We start from the raw sequence: 17,918 nt of genomic DNA, 5'->3' as shown, positions 1-17,918 counted from the left end.
GCAAGCATGGATGGCAGCAAGAAGCATGGACAACAGCAGCATGGTAAAGCATGGACAGCAGCAAGCACAATGCTGCAAGCCTGCAAGTACATTGGGACAATAGTATAGTACTTGGTGCAACAAGGACACAAAGCAGCAATGGTGCAGCAAGCACATGGGTGACAGCATGGTGCAGCGGTGGCACTAGGTACAACAGTGCTAAACATTGGGACAACAGTAGCATGAGGTCCAGCATTGTGATGATGGGTGCAACATGGTGCAGCATGATGACGAGATGTAGCACAATGATAGGTGAAGGACTCACCTTAGAGAATTAGTTGAAGCAACATGTCTTCAACTGATCTCACATATCATCTTCCTAGAGATGATCTATGCTCTTATCTAGATAAGTCAAAGTGTTGACTTTTGTTGTAAATGTACTCTCTCTCTCTCTGCTGAACTATTGAAGAACATATAAGAAGAATTGATCAAGGGTTTCCCCACATTGGGGTTTGTCCCTGGCTAGCGCCACATCTTGTGTCCACTTGTCTTGGCTTTTCTTCTGCGATTTATATTTATGTTCTATCTGCAGTTTACTTTAATGCTGATATGATTGCTAATCTGGAAAAGATATTGAGCTAACTATGAAAATTGAAATAAATTGCTCTAGCATAGAACATACCTAAAATTAACACATCAAGTATTAGATGCTCTCTCTGAGAGATAACTACTTGTGAATTCTTTTTACTTCTTAGATTAGATTCTTCTCTTTAGATTATTATTGTGTTCTTATTTCATCAAACAATTACCAATGCATAAACAATAAAGAGACAAGAGACACAAAATGTAGGCTATTCGCTAGGGCCAAAACCTCTTCCACTTGAGAGGAAAACCCGCACAAATTCTTCTTCTTATAGAGACTTCAATTGACGAATACCAAGACCAAGACCCTTGACCTATTTGCCACTCCAAGACCAAGACACAAATCCTCCTTGATGAGATTCTTCCTGCAATGATCAAACCTCTGCTTCTTCGTCCTTCTTGGCTACTCTTCAGAATTTCAGTCCCTTGGTTCAGCACTGCACTCCTTGGTTCTAGTTCAAAAACCCTTAGCACATTAGCTTGACCAACTTTTACCTTATATCTTCTTCGCTCTAGAAGGAGACTTCCTCCTTTTAACTCAACTTCTCTTTTACTTGTCCTTCACCCAACTTGATTACCTTTTGATACTTGTAACCTTCTTGGCCTCCTTGCTGCAATAGACAGATCTGTACCTTTGCATGTGTGGAGATCCCTTAGCCCAAAACAGTCCCAAAATAATGCTGGAACACTTCGTAACTTCTTCCTCTCTCCTCGCTGGTTCTTAGGCTCCTTCTTTGTCACCTTCGCACTGCTTAACTTCAGACCCGCTGTACCTCGTATTAGAATATATCTCTATATCTCTATTTAGTAATGCTCAGTCTTTTTAGATGTTTCTATTCTTATTCTTTTAGCAGTTTCTTAGATGAAACTGTTTGTTCGATATTCTACATAGAAACCTGATGTTTCTATTCTTGTAAATATCTTTGTATTATCATTGAGCTGTTTGCTCCATGTGAATTAATTCATTGAACATTCTTTTATGGTATCAGAGCAAGGTCAAGAGATTCTTCTTGAAACAGTAATTCTATCTGCATCGTAATCTCTTGAGTCCTTTCTAAGGTCGAGCCCTCTGTAAGCCAGGTAGCCTTCACTGAGTCTTAGCCTCGGCTTTGCTCGCTGTGATAAAAGCTTACAGTCGTCCATCTCGATACAGAAATGGATTCTTCCCTTGCATGATCTTTTTATTAAGAAAATAACTTTGGGGCGGTGACTGTTTTCATGGGAGCGGAATTTTTTTTTGGCTGACCAGTTTTGCTTAGAATTGTGAATCCGGCTATCTTCGTCTTCGTCTGGCGGCTACTCGACCACAACGTGGAATTCCTCAGCAATCGTGATCCAGGTGTTTTCCCTCAAAACTCATTCTTGAAAGTCAGAGTCGTGGTTTGAAAATTCGATCTGCAGGCAAAATCGTGGTTTCAAAATCGTGTTTTTTATTTCAACTCTGTCAAAATCCCGTAGATGGAAATGCACCCTATTTTTTTTATCCGCTATGCTATGAGATAAGAGGAGGATATCACTACAGGCGTCTTGATATTTGAAACCCGTGGCTAATATATATTTTTTTTGAAACCCGTGGATATATTCTGCCGACCCGTGAATATATATTTGCAAACTGTGGTTCATTCCGTGGATACATTTGAAACCCGTGGTCATGATATTTCAATCCCGTGGATAGATATTTGAAACCCGTGGTTAATATATATTTCTTTTGAAACCCGTGGATATATTCTGCCGACCCGTGACATTTGAAACCTGTTATATATATATTTCAAAAATCCGTGGATACAAAATCTCGCAGGTGGTTAATATATACTGCAGACCCGTGGATACTTGAAAACCGTGGTTCATTCCTGAGACGTATATACCTGAGACGTGAGACGTATATACCTGAGACGTGACACGTATTTCAAACTCGTATATACCTGAGACGTATATACCTGAGACGTGACGTGAAGCTCACGTGGGCCAATACATCTGTGGTGTTTGCCGGAAGCATAGATCGTATTTGTTTCAGATCTGCGTATTTGTTTTGTGGGCCAATATATCCGTGGTATTTACCAGCAGTGTAAACGTGAAACTGAGACAGCATATGTGGGTCCGTATTTCAAATTTTGTATTTGCTGTATGTATGGTTCTGATTGCCGGCAGTGGGTTACCAATCAGCGGAAATTTTTTCTTGTGATCCTGACAGTCTTCATTACAAACTCAGACCTGTGACATCTGTTTATTGCATCAGTATACTCTTATGGTAGACCGGCATTTTCTTGTGGCAAACTGTATTCTCAGAACTGTATTAGCAGTACTACTATTGTTTTAGACAGCTGAAAGTCCGTTCTTTAAATTTTCACCAGCATAAGCAGTCAGCTACATTGTTCTTGTGTGTCATACTTTTGTATTCTCTTTGTGAAAATGGCCACACTTACCAATCTGATGTTAGAAGGATATCAACGGTTTAATGGCAGCAACTATAACATTTGGAAACAAAGACTGCTGACCATTTTTGAGTACAGGCGTCTTGATCAACTCATTTTGGGCAAAGAGCTTCGTCCAGGTACAGCCGGGACCGATCAAGATAAATTTGATGATCGCAATCGAGAGGCTGTTATGCTTCTCAAGCTCTCTGTAGCTGATGATCAGTTACCACAGATCCCTTCTGGCAAGACAGCTGCTGAAATCTGGGAACAGTTGAAAGAATTGCATGAGACATCTGATAAAAGCAGAGCTTTTTTTCTAAAAAATCAGTTGTTCTCCATCATGATGGATGAACATATGTCTTTACAGGAACATCTCAACAAAATTAAAGACATTCGAGATCAGCTCGACGCCATTGGTCGGACCATGGAGGAAGAAGATATGGTAGTCATTACCCTGAAGAGTCTACCAAAATCTTATGAACACTTCATTGAAACACTCAACATTACAACCACAAATGTTGATCTGAAGTTTTCAGATTTATGTACCAAACTTCTACAGCAAGATAGGTGGAAACAGCAGTTTGGTAGTGGTACTTCATCAGTGCCCTTGGAAAATGCATTTGCTGCAAAATATCAGTCCTCTCAGTCTTTTCAGCAGAGAGGATCATCTCAGTCTTTTGATCCTAACAGGAAGAAAAGTGTACAGTGTAATTACTGTCACAAGTTCGGTCACATGAAGAAAGACTGCAGGCAGAGGATTGCTGCTGAACAAAAGAAACAGGGAGGGTCACATCAGACAGCGAATGTTGCAGAACATTCCGAGCAGACAGATTCTGCCTTTTATGCCTTTATGGCTAAAAGGTCTTCAGAACATGTACCTTCCTCTGCATGGTACATTGATTCTGGTGCATCACGCCACTTCTCTCACAGGCGTGACTGGTTTATTGACTTTTCACCTTTCAGTGATTCAGTTGTATTTGGTGGAGGTGAAAAGTACACTGTTGCTGGCAGGGGTACAGTTCAAATTCAGTCTGGTGGACGCACGCTCATATTTCTAAATGTATACTATGTTCCTGGTATGGAGATTAATCTGCTCTCTGTCAGTCAGATTATGAGGAATTCTCCTCAGCTTGATGTTATGTTCAGTGCACACAAGTGCTCCATCATTGACAGGGAGACCAGTCTGACAGTTGCTACTGGCCTCGAGGACCATGGTCTATACAGGCTACTTGACACCGGTGACTTTCCAGAAGTGGCACTAGCAGCTCGTGTCTCTCCCATCAGTACTCTATGGCATCAGCGATATGGGCATCTCAATATGCAGTATCTCTCTCAGCTCTCTCGGGAGGGACTTGTGTCAGGATTACCTGATATTCAGACTCAGCAGTTGGGGGTATGCAGCGCCTGTCAAGCGGGAAAGCAACATCGGTCATCATTCAAAAATGGAGAATCTTGGCGCGCATCCCAGGTACTTCAGTTACTTCATGCTGATATTTGTGGTCCTATGAATACAGCTTCTATAACTGCTTGCAAATACTTTTTACTTATTGTAGATGACTTCAGTCGAAAGATGTGGGTGTATTTTTTAAAAAATAAATCTGATGCTCTTAGTACCTTTCAGAAGTTTAAAACTTTAGTTGAAAACGAATCTGGTTGTAATATCATGACCCTTAGGACCGACAATGGGGGGGAATTTTGTTCCTCAGCTTTTGCCAACTTCTGTGATATTCATGGCATCAAACGTCAATTCACCACACCTTACACTCCCCAGCAGAACAGTGTTGTCGAGCGTCGCAATCGCACGGTTGTTGAAATGGCTCGTTCCATGTTACAACACCGGAGTGTTCCAAACAAATTCTGGGCTGAAGCAGTATTTACTGCTGTTTACCTTCTTAACCGATCCCCTACTCAGGCTGTTAAAGGGAAGACTCCTGAAGAAGTGTGGTCTGGTCGTAAGCCTAAGATCAGTCATCTCAAAGTTTTTGGCTCAGTTGCATATGTTTGGATTCCATCTGCTAAACGATCTAAGTTGGATTCCAAAAGTCAGAAACTCATGATGACAGGATACAGTGATCATCACAAGGCTTATAGGCTGATAGATATAGCCACTGGTCGACTTAGCTTCAGTCGAGATGTAGTATTTGATGAAGACAGAGGATTCTTTCAGTCTTCTTCTTCTGAGCAGCGTTCTGAGGATCCGCCTCACAGTGTTCTTCTTCCAGTCAGTCCATCTGATGGGAGGGATGATGTAGCATCAAGATTTGATACTACTCTATCTGAGCTTCCTCCAGAAGCTAATGCCCCTCTTGCTATCCCTATTGCTCTTGAGCCTGCTTCTCTTCCTCCTGATATTGGTCCCTCTAATCCTGATATTGGTTCTTCTTCTCTTCGGCCAAAATGGTGGGCTAAAACCATAGGTGATCTCCGGGATGATGAGCTCCTTGAAGGTAGAACTTCTAGGCATAAGAACAGACAACAGTCTACAGTCAATTTTGCTCTTATGGCTAACCTTCACAGTACTTTTGAGCCTCAAACATATTCAGAAGCTAAGGGTATATCTGAGTGGGAACAGGCTATGGAAGCAGAATTTCAGAGTCTTCAGAAGAATCACACATGGGCTCTTTCTGATCTTCCCGCAGACAAAAAACCCATAGGCTGCAAATGGGTGTATAAAGTCAAATACAAAGCTGATGGAACCTTAGACAAGTATAAAGCTCGGCTTGTGGCTCGAGGATTTTCACAGCAGGAAGGCATCGACTATGAGGAGACTTTTGCTCCTACAGCCAAGATGAGTACTATCAGGCTTGTGCTTGCCCTAGCAGCTCAGTTCAATTGGAAAGTTCATCAGATGGATGTAAAAAGTGCTTTCCTAAATGGTGATCTCCAAGAAGAAGTCTACATGACGCAGCCTCCAGGATTCAAGGTTGCTGGTCAAGAACAGAAAGTGTGTCGGTTAGTTAAAGCCATCTATGGATTGAAACAAGCTCCTCGGGCTTGGTACATAAAAATTGATCAGTATCTGACAAATCAAGGTTTTCAGAGGAGTCCATCTGATGCAAACCTGTATATCAAGCATACTGATGATGATATCTTGTTTGTAGTTGTCTATGTGGATGATCTTATCATTACTGGCAGCTCTGCACATTTGATCCATGGGATCAAACAAGATCTATGCAGAACTTTTGAGATGACAGACTTGGGACTTCTTCATTACTGTCTGGGGGTTGAAGTATGGCAGACTGAAAATCAGATCTTTCTTTCTCAGTCCAAGTATGCTAAAAATCTTGTGGAAAGGTTCAGAATGCAGGATTGCAAACCGGCCACGACTCCTATGGAACCAGGGCTCAAACTTTCAGCACAGTCATCCTCTCCTCTTGTGGATGAAACTTTATTCAGGCAATTAGTGGGCAGTCTCATCTATCTTACTGCTACCAGACCTGACATCAGTTTTGCAGTAAGCTACATTTCTCGCTTTATGTCAGCTCCTAAAGCTGATCATTGGATAGCAGCAAAGCGGGTGCTACGATATGTGCGTGGTACTTCTGATTATGGCCTCTTATATACTCACAGCTCCACTTCTACTCTCAGTGGCTACACTGACTCTGACTGGGCCGGTTCGGTTGATGACCGTAAATCTACAGCTGGGTATGTGTTTAGTCTAGGATCTGGAGCTGTTACTTGGACTAGTAAGAAGCAACAGGTTGTGGCTCTCTCCTCAACAGAAGCAGAGTATCGGGGAGCAGTTAAGGCAGCCTGTGAGGCAGTTTGGCTTCGTCGTATGCTTGCAGATATGCATGTTTTTCAGACAGGGCCTACTTCTTTGTTTTGTGATAATCAGGGAGTGCTCAAACTTGCCAAGAATCCTGTCTTTCATGAACGAACAAAGCATGTGGAAACTCACTGCCACTACATTCGACAGTTGGTTGAAGACGGCTCAGTTCAGTTGCACTATGTTCCCACCACAGAGCAGCCCGCCAATATCTTTACCAAGCCTCTTGGTCCTGATAAATTTGTAAAATTTCGCGGGTCTATTGGTGTTGTAAATAGATTGAGCATTAAGGGAGGGTATTAGAATATATCTCTATATCTCTATTTAGTAATGCTCAGTCTTTTTAGATGTTTCTATTCTTATTCTTTTAGCAGTTTCTTAGATGAAACTGTTTGTTCGATATTCTACATAGAAACTTGATGTTTCTATTCTTGTAAATATCTTTGTATTATCATTGAGCTGTTTGCTCCATGTGAATTAATTCATTGAACATTCTTTTACCTCGCACTTCAGATTGTGATGACCGAAAAAGCTGCCTCTGAAATGATGCCAAGCACTCCTATTTATAGTTGTTTCCTGTCAAAATAAGCCGACTTGTAGGAGGGTGAGCCGACGTGTCATTTGTAGGAGATATAATTATCCTTCTTGAAGCCAACTTGAGGAGGAGACTTTGCTTGGTCTTGGAGGGCCTTCCTATACATTGAATGACTCATACACAAGTGTAATATGACCAAGAAGGGTCCTTCATACATGACATAGACTCAAATTGACTTTTATGACTAGATGACAAATCATAAAGGCTCACAATGGGAGCCATCACTAAAATAAAATTCCTTTCTCATGAAACCAATGAGACAAGCATTACAATAATAATTTTATTTTTCTTCTTTTCATCAATTACATAAAATCACAATTACACGTCATTATGAAGACCAGACCTAGTTACATTTTCAACACTTTTTGCTAGAATGTGAAGTCAATACCCCTCTAAGTCATTATAGATGGCTTGTTTCCAGAAAGTGAGTTTGGTCCAAAATGGAAATTTCCGTCGCTATTGGTTAGCCCTCTTGGTGACTTTTGAACATTCTTAGGAGGGGCTTCTTCTTGAAGTGGTGTCTCCAACCTATGCTCTTTGTGTGCGGTAAAATACGAAATTCTAAAGACAAATTGAAACTCCCTCACAAGATGGTTCAAGTCTTGGGATCGACCTATTTGTAAAAAAAGAAACTCAATTGGGGTAGCCCCCTAATTGATTCTCTCCACGTGATTAGGTAGGCCCTCAATGGAAAAAATCGTTAGTCTTAGAATAGTTTTATTAATCACCAAAATAAGTTAGAATAATTATGTATGAACCATATATTAGGAAGAAGAATAAAAACAAGAACCATTCCACCAATGTACAAAATAAATTATACAAGGGTTTGCAAAATACAAACTCTTTATTGTGCTAGCACTTGTCCCAATTGACAACAACAACCTTACAAATGAGAAATTTCTAATGGTTAGTTAATGACTAGTGGAACTCTCCTTGAATAAAATATTGCTTGACAATTTAATTTTGTCCACAAAGGGGTTGACTTTAATAAATTTCCTCAAGTTGACCCACGAATTCCCTTTGCAAGAGGTCTTTGGTAGTCAAAGTAAAAACTAGTAGCTTTGGTCCTCCAACGTTCCCCCTCCTTGGTCCTTTTCCCAACTTGATTTGCTCTAGAAGGTAGTACAACTTTACTTTGTAACTCGATTTGGTCCCTTTGAAGAATAATTTGGTTTTAATAACGATTTCTTTGGTCCATCATCTAACTTCCTGATCCATCTTGACTCTAACGGCTAGTTCAGTCATCCCCAACAGCTAGTTTGACGTGCAACGGCTAGGTCGAATTGAATTTTCATTGTTTTTTGCTTTAATAAATCAACTTGGCCACCCTGCTGCCAGACCAACAATGCCCTTGCTGACTTGGCAATTTTGGAACCTGGGTTTTCTATGCATGTCCTAATTTGTACTAGGTATGTCTCTGATTTTCTACATCATCAAGGGCATTGCCACATCATCACCCCTTTGAGCTGGATCTATACTGCCCTAGCTGATCTTTGAAAACAACCTGGGTATTTTTGGTCTCTTCGTGCTGACCACTTTTGAGGTATTGCATGCCTGATTCTGCCCAACGCTCTACATGAAATGCCCCCTGGAAACTTCCCTGATTTGTTGACCAAGTTTACCAACTTGTAATTAGCCACTTTATGGTTGGATATTAAAATTTACACATGGCACGGAGTCCTCTCATTATGTTCTACAATCTGAGCCTAGGTTGACTTTTTGATCAACAGGGCCACTTTGCATTGGGAATTGTGGATTGTTGTGGTAAACAAGAATGTTTTCAAAAGACACTACCATGCTTTGAGAGCTGTCACGAGGAATATTGCACCAAGGCCAAAGTCACATACAAACTTGATAGATTCTAACCATGTAGAATGACATATGTGCACCTTGACATGGCTGGACTGGCCCATACAACGGTGATCACCCGTACAAATGCAGGCTTCCATAAAACCATGAATCCTCGAGAGTTGACCTAAAGCCCTCCAATCTGGTTAGGGATGAAAGAGACCTCAAGTGGAACTTCAAGCGACATGACATGGTTCGACCAAACAAATGAATACAGACTCAATGACAAGGACACAATTCTAGGATGCCTAATATAGGGCCTCACATGGTTTTTACATGGCTTTTGACTTACCTTGGGCTTACTATGGTGATGGATGCTGCACTGAAAAGTATATGTACCCTTGCTGACAGACAGGCTAATAGTCTCCATATGCCAAATTTCTTTTCTAGTATTCTTCAAACAGGTTGGCTCGTAAGGCATTGATTCTTATTTTCTGGTAACTTGAAGTACTGCTTTTTTATCCTAGGACTAGGTATTTGAATCCAGATTTTGCAAAATGTTAAATGTTTTTTGTTCTATTCTCTTTTAAGATATTCTGCTTGCTCTTTTATATTTTTAACTTTTCACTTGATGTTTAACTCTGCATATATTAATTGAGGCTTTGCTATCTCTGAATTCCTTTGGGTTCCACCTTGGTTGTATCTGACAACTGATGTCTTAATATGCACATATTCCTTTCTGGTGCTATAATTGTTCAATAAGTTGCTGTTTCCTGGGGTTAATTTACCTTATAATGCCATGGGATTCTTGATGGTTTCTTATGCTTTCTTTCTTTTTCTTTTTTTATCTCTCCCTGTCTCTTGTTAATTTAGTTTTAGCATGACATCCATATTTTCCAATTGCCAGTTGTCTTAGAATTTGCATTTATACATTCTGAATTTGAATAGTGTGCAGTAAGATTGTGTTTTATGGTAACTCTAGTTAATAATTATATCTGGTTAGGATTTGATTTAATTGAAAGCACTGTTCCCACTTTTATTGATGCATGCAATTTTCCATGAACCCTTGCATATTTTGTCCTTTTGCATAGCTCCAATGTGTAACAGTTGCCACAACTTAATAATGCTTTGTCAAATAGATTTTTGAATAAAAAATTTCTATTTAGTCTGTACTTGGGTGATATTGTCTGAATCAAAACTCTCTTGATAGCTTACATAGAATCATCTTAATAGATTGTATTACTACAATGCTTGATATTAACTTGATGAATGTTATTTGCAGTTTTGAGTGTTGATGCAATTGACATGTCAGGCAAGCATGAAGTAGATCTGGACACAAATATATGGAAAGTAAGAGTTCCTCAATTGCTTATTGCAACTAGGATTCTTGATTGAATTGGTTTAATCATTATGAGACTATGTTTTTGACATTTTCCCCTCATTTACACACTGAAAATCTATCCATTGTAGTTACTGACTGATATAAATTTATGATTTGTGTAGCTTGAATACCAAAATGTAATCTAGTGGGATCTTTGAATGTAAGAAGTAAGCATTTTTGGAGACAAAACATATCTCTCTATTAAGTTCAATAAAATATATTTGCTTGCTGATCAGAACATTTCTTATTTCTTAGGTTTTTGAAACATTTGACATTTTCTGATTTCATGATAGGATATTACAAGAAATGGAAAAAATTATCTTTTGTTGCAGTTCCATTCTCATAGGACAGTGTCCCTTTTAGGAAAATGCTAATTTTGGCTCAAATCTGAATTTCCAACTCTGCTATAAATGACTTTATCCTACCCATATTAAAAGAGAAATCATCCCATTAAATGCTACATTAATCACGTTTTCCATTAAAAAACAGTTGCATGTCAATTTTTTGGTGATCAATTTTCCTCTCCCTTCTTGTTTATGATTTGTTCCAAAATGGCCCTTTTTCAATAAGAATGCCAACAAAGAGAACATATTCAGTGGTAACATACTTTTAGGATGCTCTTTATGAGGTCATTGAGTCTGTATTCAGTGGTTTGGTCAGGACCCATGCCATGCCCTGTCCCTTGAAGTCCCATTTAAGGTCTATTTCGTCCCTAACCAGATTGGAGAGTGTTAAGTTTAGGTATGTTCTATGCTAGAGCAATTTATTTAAATTTTCACAGTTAGCAATCACATCATCATTACGATAAACTGCAGATAGAACATAAATATAAAACGCAGAAGACAAGCCAAGACAAGAGGACACAAGATGTGGCGCGAGCCAGGGACAAACCCCACAATGTGTGGGGAAACCCTTTGATCAAATCTTCTTTTATCCTTCAATAGTTCAGCAGAGAAAGAGAGAGAGAGTACATTTACAACATAAGTCAACACTTTGACTTGTCTAGATAAGAGCATAGATCATCTCCTAGGATGATGATACATGAGATCAGTTGAAGACATGCTGCTTCAACTGATTCTCCAAGGTGACTGCTTCACCTATCATAGTGTTGCAGCTTGTCATCACGCTGCACCTCACCGTGCTGCACCATGCTGCACCCATCGTCACAATGCTGGACCTCATGCTGCTGCTGTCCCATTGTTTAGCACTGCTGTACCTAGTGCCACTGCTGCACCATGCTTACTGCTGTCCCAATGTACTTTCTGCACTGTACTTGCTGCTGTCCATGCTATACCATGCTGCTGCTGTCCACGATTCTTCATGTTTGCAGCTGTCCCTATGTGTCACCAGGGTTGCATTTGTCCCACTTGCAGCTGTCCTTCATGCTGCCCCTTCACTGAGTCTCACAGAACTGCTGTACTATGCATCACAACGTTCATCCTAAGATACCAAGGTTGCTTGCTATCGTGCTATGGCCTGCGGCCTAGCACTTAGCAATGCCAATGTGACTGTTTTGAGTTAGGATTGCTGCAATAGTCCTAACGGATTGACCCGCTGCCTACCACAGTTAGCTGTCATCTACAGCTCACCCAAAACAGATTTCCTTACCTTGATTTCTGTCCAGACTCCAAACAACCTTGATTAGGCTCCTGTAGATTCTTGGCCTAACAGCCCTACACACAGCTCCTACGCAGCCTCCTTTCCCACGCAGTAGTAGCCTCTCTCTGCAGCTCAAATAGAAGTGCCCTAACTGTCTTTAATCCAGCATCTCGGTGCTCTTGAATTGCCTTCAAGATAGGCCTGCGAGGAGCCTCCTTAATCAGCCTAATCTCCAGCTCCTTGTTGCTTTGAGACAGCCTGGTTCTTGGGTCTGTTTGCACCCTCAAACAGCCCTCAAACCAACCTGCATTCCCACAGTAACTCGGTCTCTAATTAGGCCCTCCATGCTGTCCTCACGCTGTCTCTTTTGCTGCGGCTAGGGAATAATATGTTTGCCCAATCCTTGCTGTGACCGTGACCGCATTTTAGGGCAGCGTTAGAGCTGTGTTCTAGGACTGCGGTTAGGGCTTTTGAGGATCTCCATTTAGCTGTGTTCATGACTGCGTTTAAGTGTCTCTTCTTGCTGCATATTAGACAGTGTATTAGGGCATCAAGTCAACTGTTTATTGGAACTCCTTTGTGCAGAGGATAGGAGCCTTCCCTTGACCTGCGGCTAGGGCACATCTGACCTGCGGCTAGGGTAGCGTACAACAGCTAGGGCAACGTATAGCAGTTAGGGCAACGTACAACAATTAGGGCATCATACAAGGCCAGCGTATTCTTCTTAGTGTCCCTCCTTCTCCAAAAACCCAAGACGTGGAGAGGAGGAGATCACATGAAGAATGTGTTTTATTAATGACTCCAAATCCTCATCTATCTATACTAAAACGTAGAGATTGAATAGACACGTCGGCTGGGCTTCTAGAGCCTACATAAGAGCTGGTCGGCTTGATAATAATTACATAAACAAAATAAATTCATATCTCCATAAATACTTATCGGAATCGGATGATCTTTGGATCAATCCTACACCTCTCGACGAGAGGGATCCAATAAAAATATCAGCTGCCATAAATAAGCTGACCCACATGGAGTTTGGCCATAGTTGCCAATTTAACAGAGAGCTTTAGGTGAACTCTCTTGAGGACTCATGGTCTTATGGGAGCCTGCATTTGTAGGGGTGATCACTGGTATATGGGCCAGTCCAACCCGCATCAAAGTGCACCTATGCCATTCCACATGGTTATAGTCTATCAAGTTTGTATGTGACCTTCGCCTTGGTGCAATATTCCTCATGACAAACTATATTTTTCTTTTTGTCCTCAAATTCCTGGAGAGTTTTGAGCGTCCTCCCTTGGTCTTTTCCCAGGATCACTCAGTAAGCCTTCCTAAGACTAGGCACTCCTCATTTGGTATTATTAGGGTTTGCATTGGTACTTTCAAACTCAAAATGATTGATGGAGATGACTCTGCTCGCTTCTCTACATCGATCTCTACTATTCTTGAATAGTGCTATCTTTTTGGGGGTTTACCCTTTTCCACCCATTATTCACTTTTCCTTCATTTTCACTTGTGTATCTCTTTATCTTTTACCTTTTAGTTTTTAGGGGAAGCCTTGGCACTCCCAGTTTATGTTTGTGACTCTGTTAGCACCTAGAGTTGCACCCCTGGAATTATGGTGCCAATTTCAAGATTAGACCAGGTTCCATTTGCAGACATATAGCGAGTTTGAAATAGTATAATGTATTGGCTGTAGATGACAATCAGGCCTGTAAGTACTTTTGATAGGGTGAGTTATTTGAAAGTAATGGTACCCTGAACACCATTGTTACAAGGAGGGCAGTTGTAATTTTCCCCATCCGCTTAGGAGACATAAGGAAGGGGATCTGCTAGCCTAATAAGGTTCCTGTAGGCTATGATGGAAAAAATTAATCAAGGGAACACAATTCGCCTAGGATAAAACATTACAAAAGCTAAAGTGGTGAAAAGGAGGACATGGGTTTTAGGCAACGAAAAGTCACTTTTAAATTATAAAATAAGAAAACCCACTAAAGTGACTTTATTAAAATAAAAGGGTAAAAAGGTGGCAAAAGCGCTGAATGAGTTATAAAAGGGGAAAATGACGAGTCTCTTCATTCTTGCATTTGCTCACTTGAGAAAAAGAAATTTGGATAGTTCTTGAGGAAGAGTCTATGGTTTTTTGGGAAACTTCCATTCTGGTTGCTAGTTTTGGTGTTGAAACTATACACCCTTGCTGGTTTGGGAGCAGATCACTTAGATTTCGCCATTGCGTTTCAGTGGAGAAGAAGATATTAATAGAAGACGTAAGTCAATGGTGTTTTCAGTTAAATATTGACCTTTGATATTTATAATCTTTATACAAACTGAGTTTATTGAGTTTACAATCTCCAAGGGCTTGAGTTCTATCTTCTCATAAGGGTTGGGTTCTTCCATCACAAAAGAGTCGAGATCTGTACCTTTGAAGGGGCCGAGATTTGCTTGAAGAATGGGCTGAGTTCCATCATTGAAAGAGGACAGAGTATGTCTGTTCCAAGGGTTGAGTTTTACTGTCATAAGGGGACCTAGTGTTTGGTCAATCTAGAGTGTCCTAAATTGCTATATTAATTGTCAATCCGGGAGTCGTAAACTGTTGAAGTGCGGCGCATTATATGTGCAAGATAACCTATTTCTTACTTTTTGTCGTTTTTTGATTTTTATTTCGTTTTGGGTTTATCTCTGTTGATTTCCTAATGTGAGATGGAAATTCTAAAAGACAAGTATGAATATAAATGTTCAAGGCTATGATGTCCTTTAAAATGATTTCCAAAACTTCAAACTTTTCAAAAAGGTTTTAAAACATGCAATGATGAAATTAATTCCTAAAAGAAAATGAAAATGTGCTACTATTCTAATTAAACAAACAGTGAACTATTGATCATGAAACCATTATCCTTGCTGCTGTCTAAATACAAAAGAAACTGTACTCAAAGAAATCCAAAAATTGCAAGCAAAGTAAAGCTAAAATCAAATTACATCAACTCATATTCTGACCCCTCACCATTAGTCTCGCTATGGCTTTCGGAGGTAATCATAAACAACTTGAGCAATCTGATATCTAATTTGCAGAAAATAAAACTAATATCAAATTACACACTCATACTTCAATCCCTCACCATTAGTCTTGCTATGGCTTTTGGAGGCAACTGATAATGACATGAACAATTTAATATCTATCTTGCAGAAAAATAAACTAATATCAAACCATAGTTTTTAAAACCGTTTTGAAAAACCGGTAACCGGTCAAACCGGCCGGTTAGATAGCTGGCCGGTCCGAACCGGCCAAAAAACCCGGTCCAACCTTGCATTTCGCCATATTTGAGGCCCTAACCGGTGAAAACCGGCCGGTTTAGGACAAAACCGGCCGGTTTGTATCAAACGGCCGGTTTTAAACCGGCCGGTTTTAGGCACGCCCAGTGAAACATGCAAAAAGGTGGATTTTGACTGTGGTTTAGGGGTTTTGGGGGGGGAAGTAAAGGTGTTTTCCCTCCAAAAGGCTATATAAATGAATGTAAGGGTATATAAATGAATGTAGGCTGTTTGAAAATAGAACCAGCCCAAAACACCATAGAACCAAGAAATTTTAGCTGTGATTGTTGGCTTAAACAGAAAGAAAGATATGGTGCACCTTAGAAGAGCAGCAAAAGAATACTTGTAGATTCCACCAGTACCCATAACTGTATAGACATCAACTAAGCAAAGCAACTGAACCTAATTGTGTACCCCACTCCATAGTTAAAATCATTGATCGATAAAAGGTCAAGACAGTAAAAAGATTCCATAAAGTCATGGTTCAAATACAAGAATTGGAACATTTAACACAACTCTATGCTCTTCAGCTCAATGAGATGGGTAGGGTACTAGGTGTTGAATAGTTGATGCAGTGGGGTGCTTATAACATTAACCTTGAAGAATAGTTCAAGTAATTTCACTGGAAAAGACAACATTATGAACTATATGGGTTGAAAGTTCCCATCACAAATGATCTACAACTAATAGAAAGGGGGCAAGAAACACAGACAAACATATAACCACAAAGAAAGTATGTTACCATGGATTATCAAGGTTTCACATTGAATAACTAGGCCAAAAGACTTTAGAATATGATGTGCACACTGCAAAGGAACCTCACCATCACTCAAATCAAGAACTGAGTCAAACTCCCACAACCAAATAAAGATGATGCTACCAAGAAAGCATGCTCAGCAAGAGAAAATCTCATTTACTATGCTTTGAGAACAAAACATTCTTAAGAGGGTGGCAATGTAGTAGGAACAGTACTAATTATGCCAATGAAAGGTCAAAGGCCACACACCTCGTGACCATTAAATTCTTATCAATCAATCATTATCCAGTATTTTAATTTACAATTGCAGATATACTCTATCAATCTTAGTAATAAACATGGACTATTTATTCCAGTCTCCATCCATGAGGTGGTTATGGGACCCCACATCAGTGCTTACAGCAACCTTAGTCACCTAAACTAATGTAAAATAATGGTCAGCTCTTAAACCATAGCAATACAAGTAATGACGGTGCAAAAAGGCGGATTTTGACTGTGGTTTAGGGGTTTTGGGGGGGAAGTAAAGGTGTTTTGATATATTCACCTTTACATGGTATATAAATGAGCAAACTTTGCATATTTTGTCTCTATTGGCTTGGAATCATGGTTTTACATCTTAAAAATAGTTTTGTTTCATTAAAAATTAATTATTTAATGTATTTTTTTAAAACCGGTTCGTTTAGACCAAACCAGTCCCGGTTAGACCGGTTCCGGTCGGTAAACCGGTTCATTAGGTGGACCGGTCCGGTCACCGGTTCCGGTTTTAAAAACACTGTATCAAACTACACACTCATACTTCAATCCCTCACCATTAGTCTCGCTATGGCTTTCGGAGGTAACTGATAATGACATGAGCAATTCAATATTTAATTTGCAGAAAAATAAACTAATATCAAACTACACACTCATATTTCAATCCCTCACCATTAGTCTCGCTATGGCTTTCAGAGGTAACTGATAATGCCATGAGTAATTTAATATCTAATCTTAACTAATAAAGCAAATGAACAAAACTGAAATAAATAAAACAGTGTTGGAATTAAAAACTAAGAAAAATAAATCAGCAGAAGGACAAGAATGATTCCATGTCATTAGTCATTGTAAAACTATGTGCAAATGCCCGGGCTGCTTACTGTAATCTGGAACAAAGACACTAATCAGTTAACAGCAGTATAAAGCATGAAAAATTATGGACAGAAATAAAACGTTAATACCATAAGAAATGTAATATATACAAATGAATAATTATGGCATCATGAACGTAAAGAAACACAACGTGAAAATGTACAGCAGTATGAAACAAAACCTCGGTGTGTACAGGGGCCCTCTGCACAACCTCGGGCAACAGCTATCAACCACGAATTATGCTTATGAACAGAGTCTTCTCATGTATTCAAAACGCAGTCATAACAAAGAAATAATGTCATGGCACAGTGGGCTCGTTAACAGTCAAAATTACATTACCAAGACTAACTACTATGCGTATGGAAACACATTATTTATAGCAAACGTTTACATAACTGATTTTCTAAAAACTGCGCTGACAGAGGACACATGAACAACAATGTCCAGGGATCTAACATCATGGCTGCCGTGGTGATTAAATCTATTGAGGGTGGCTGTTGGATTCGCCTTATGGAGCAGTCCACAGGTGTTGATATGTCCCCAGAGATCTAGGAACGGCCACG

At 39.9% G+C, this 17,918-nt stretch overlaps 1 protein-coding gene across 1 annotated transcript in view; it reads left to right on the top strand.

The window, feature by feature from the left end:
- LOC149178880 (Endoplasmic reticulum vesicle transporter protein) overlaps positions 1-17,918 on the top strand; it is a 215,578-nt gene that overhangs the window by 82,158 nt on the left and 115,502 nt on the right. The window contains exon 5 of the mRNA XM_089420468.1: positions 10,470-10,537. Coding sequence (XP_089276594.1) covers positions 10,470-10,537 — 68 coding nt within the window. The remainder of the gene's footprint in view (positions 1-10,469; positions 10,538-17,918) is intronic.

The sequence above is a fragment of the Pinus tabuliformis genome, chromosome 4_1 (assembly GCF_031772625.1).
Source record: "Pinus tabuliformis cultivar Carrire ecotype Pingquan chromosome 4_1, CPIR1, whole genome shotgun sequence".
In the NCBI taxonomy this organism is placed as follows: Eukaryota; Viridiplantae; Streptophyta; class Pinopsida; order Pinales; family Pinaceae; genus Pinus; species Pinus tabuliformis.
The sequence above is the reverse complement of the archived record's forward strand: the minus strand, read 5'-3'. Positions and strand labels throughout refer to the sequence as shown.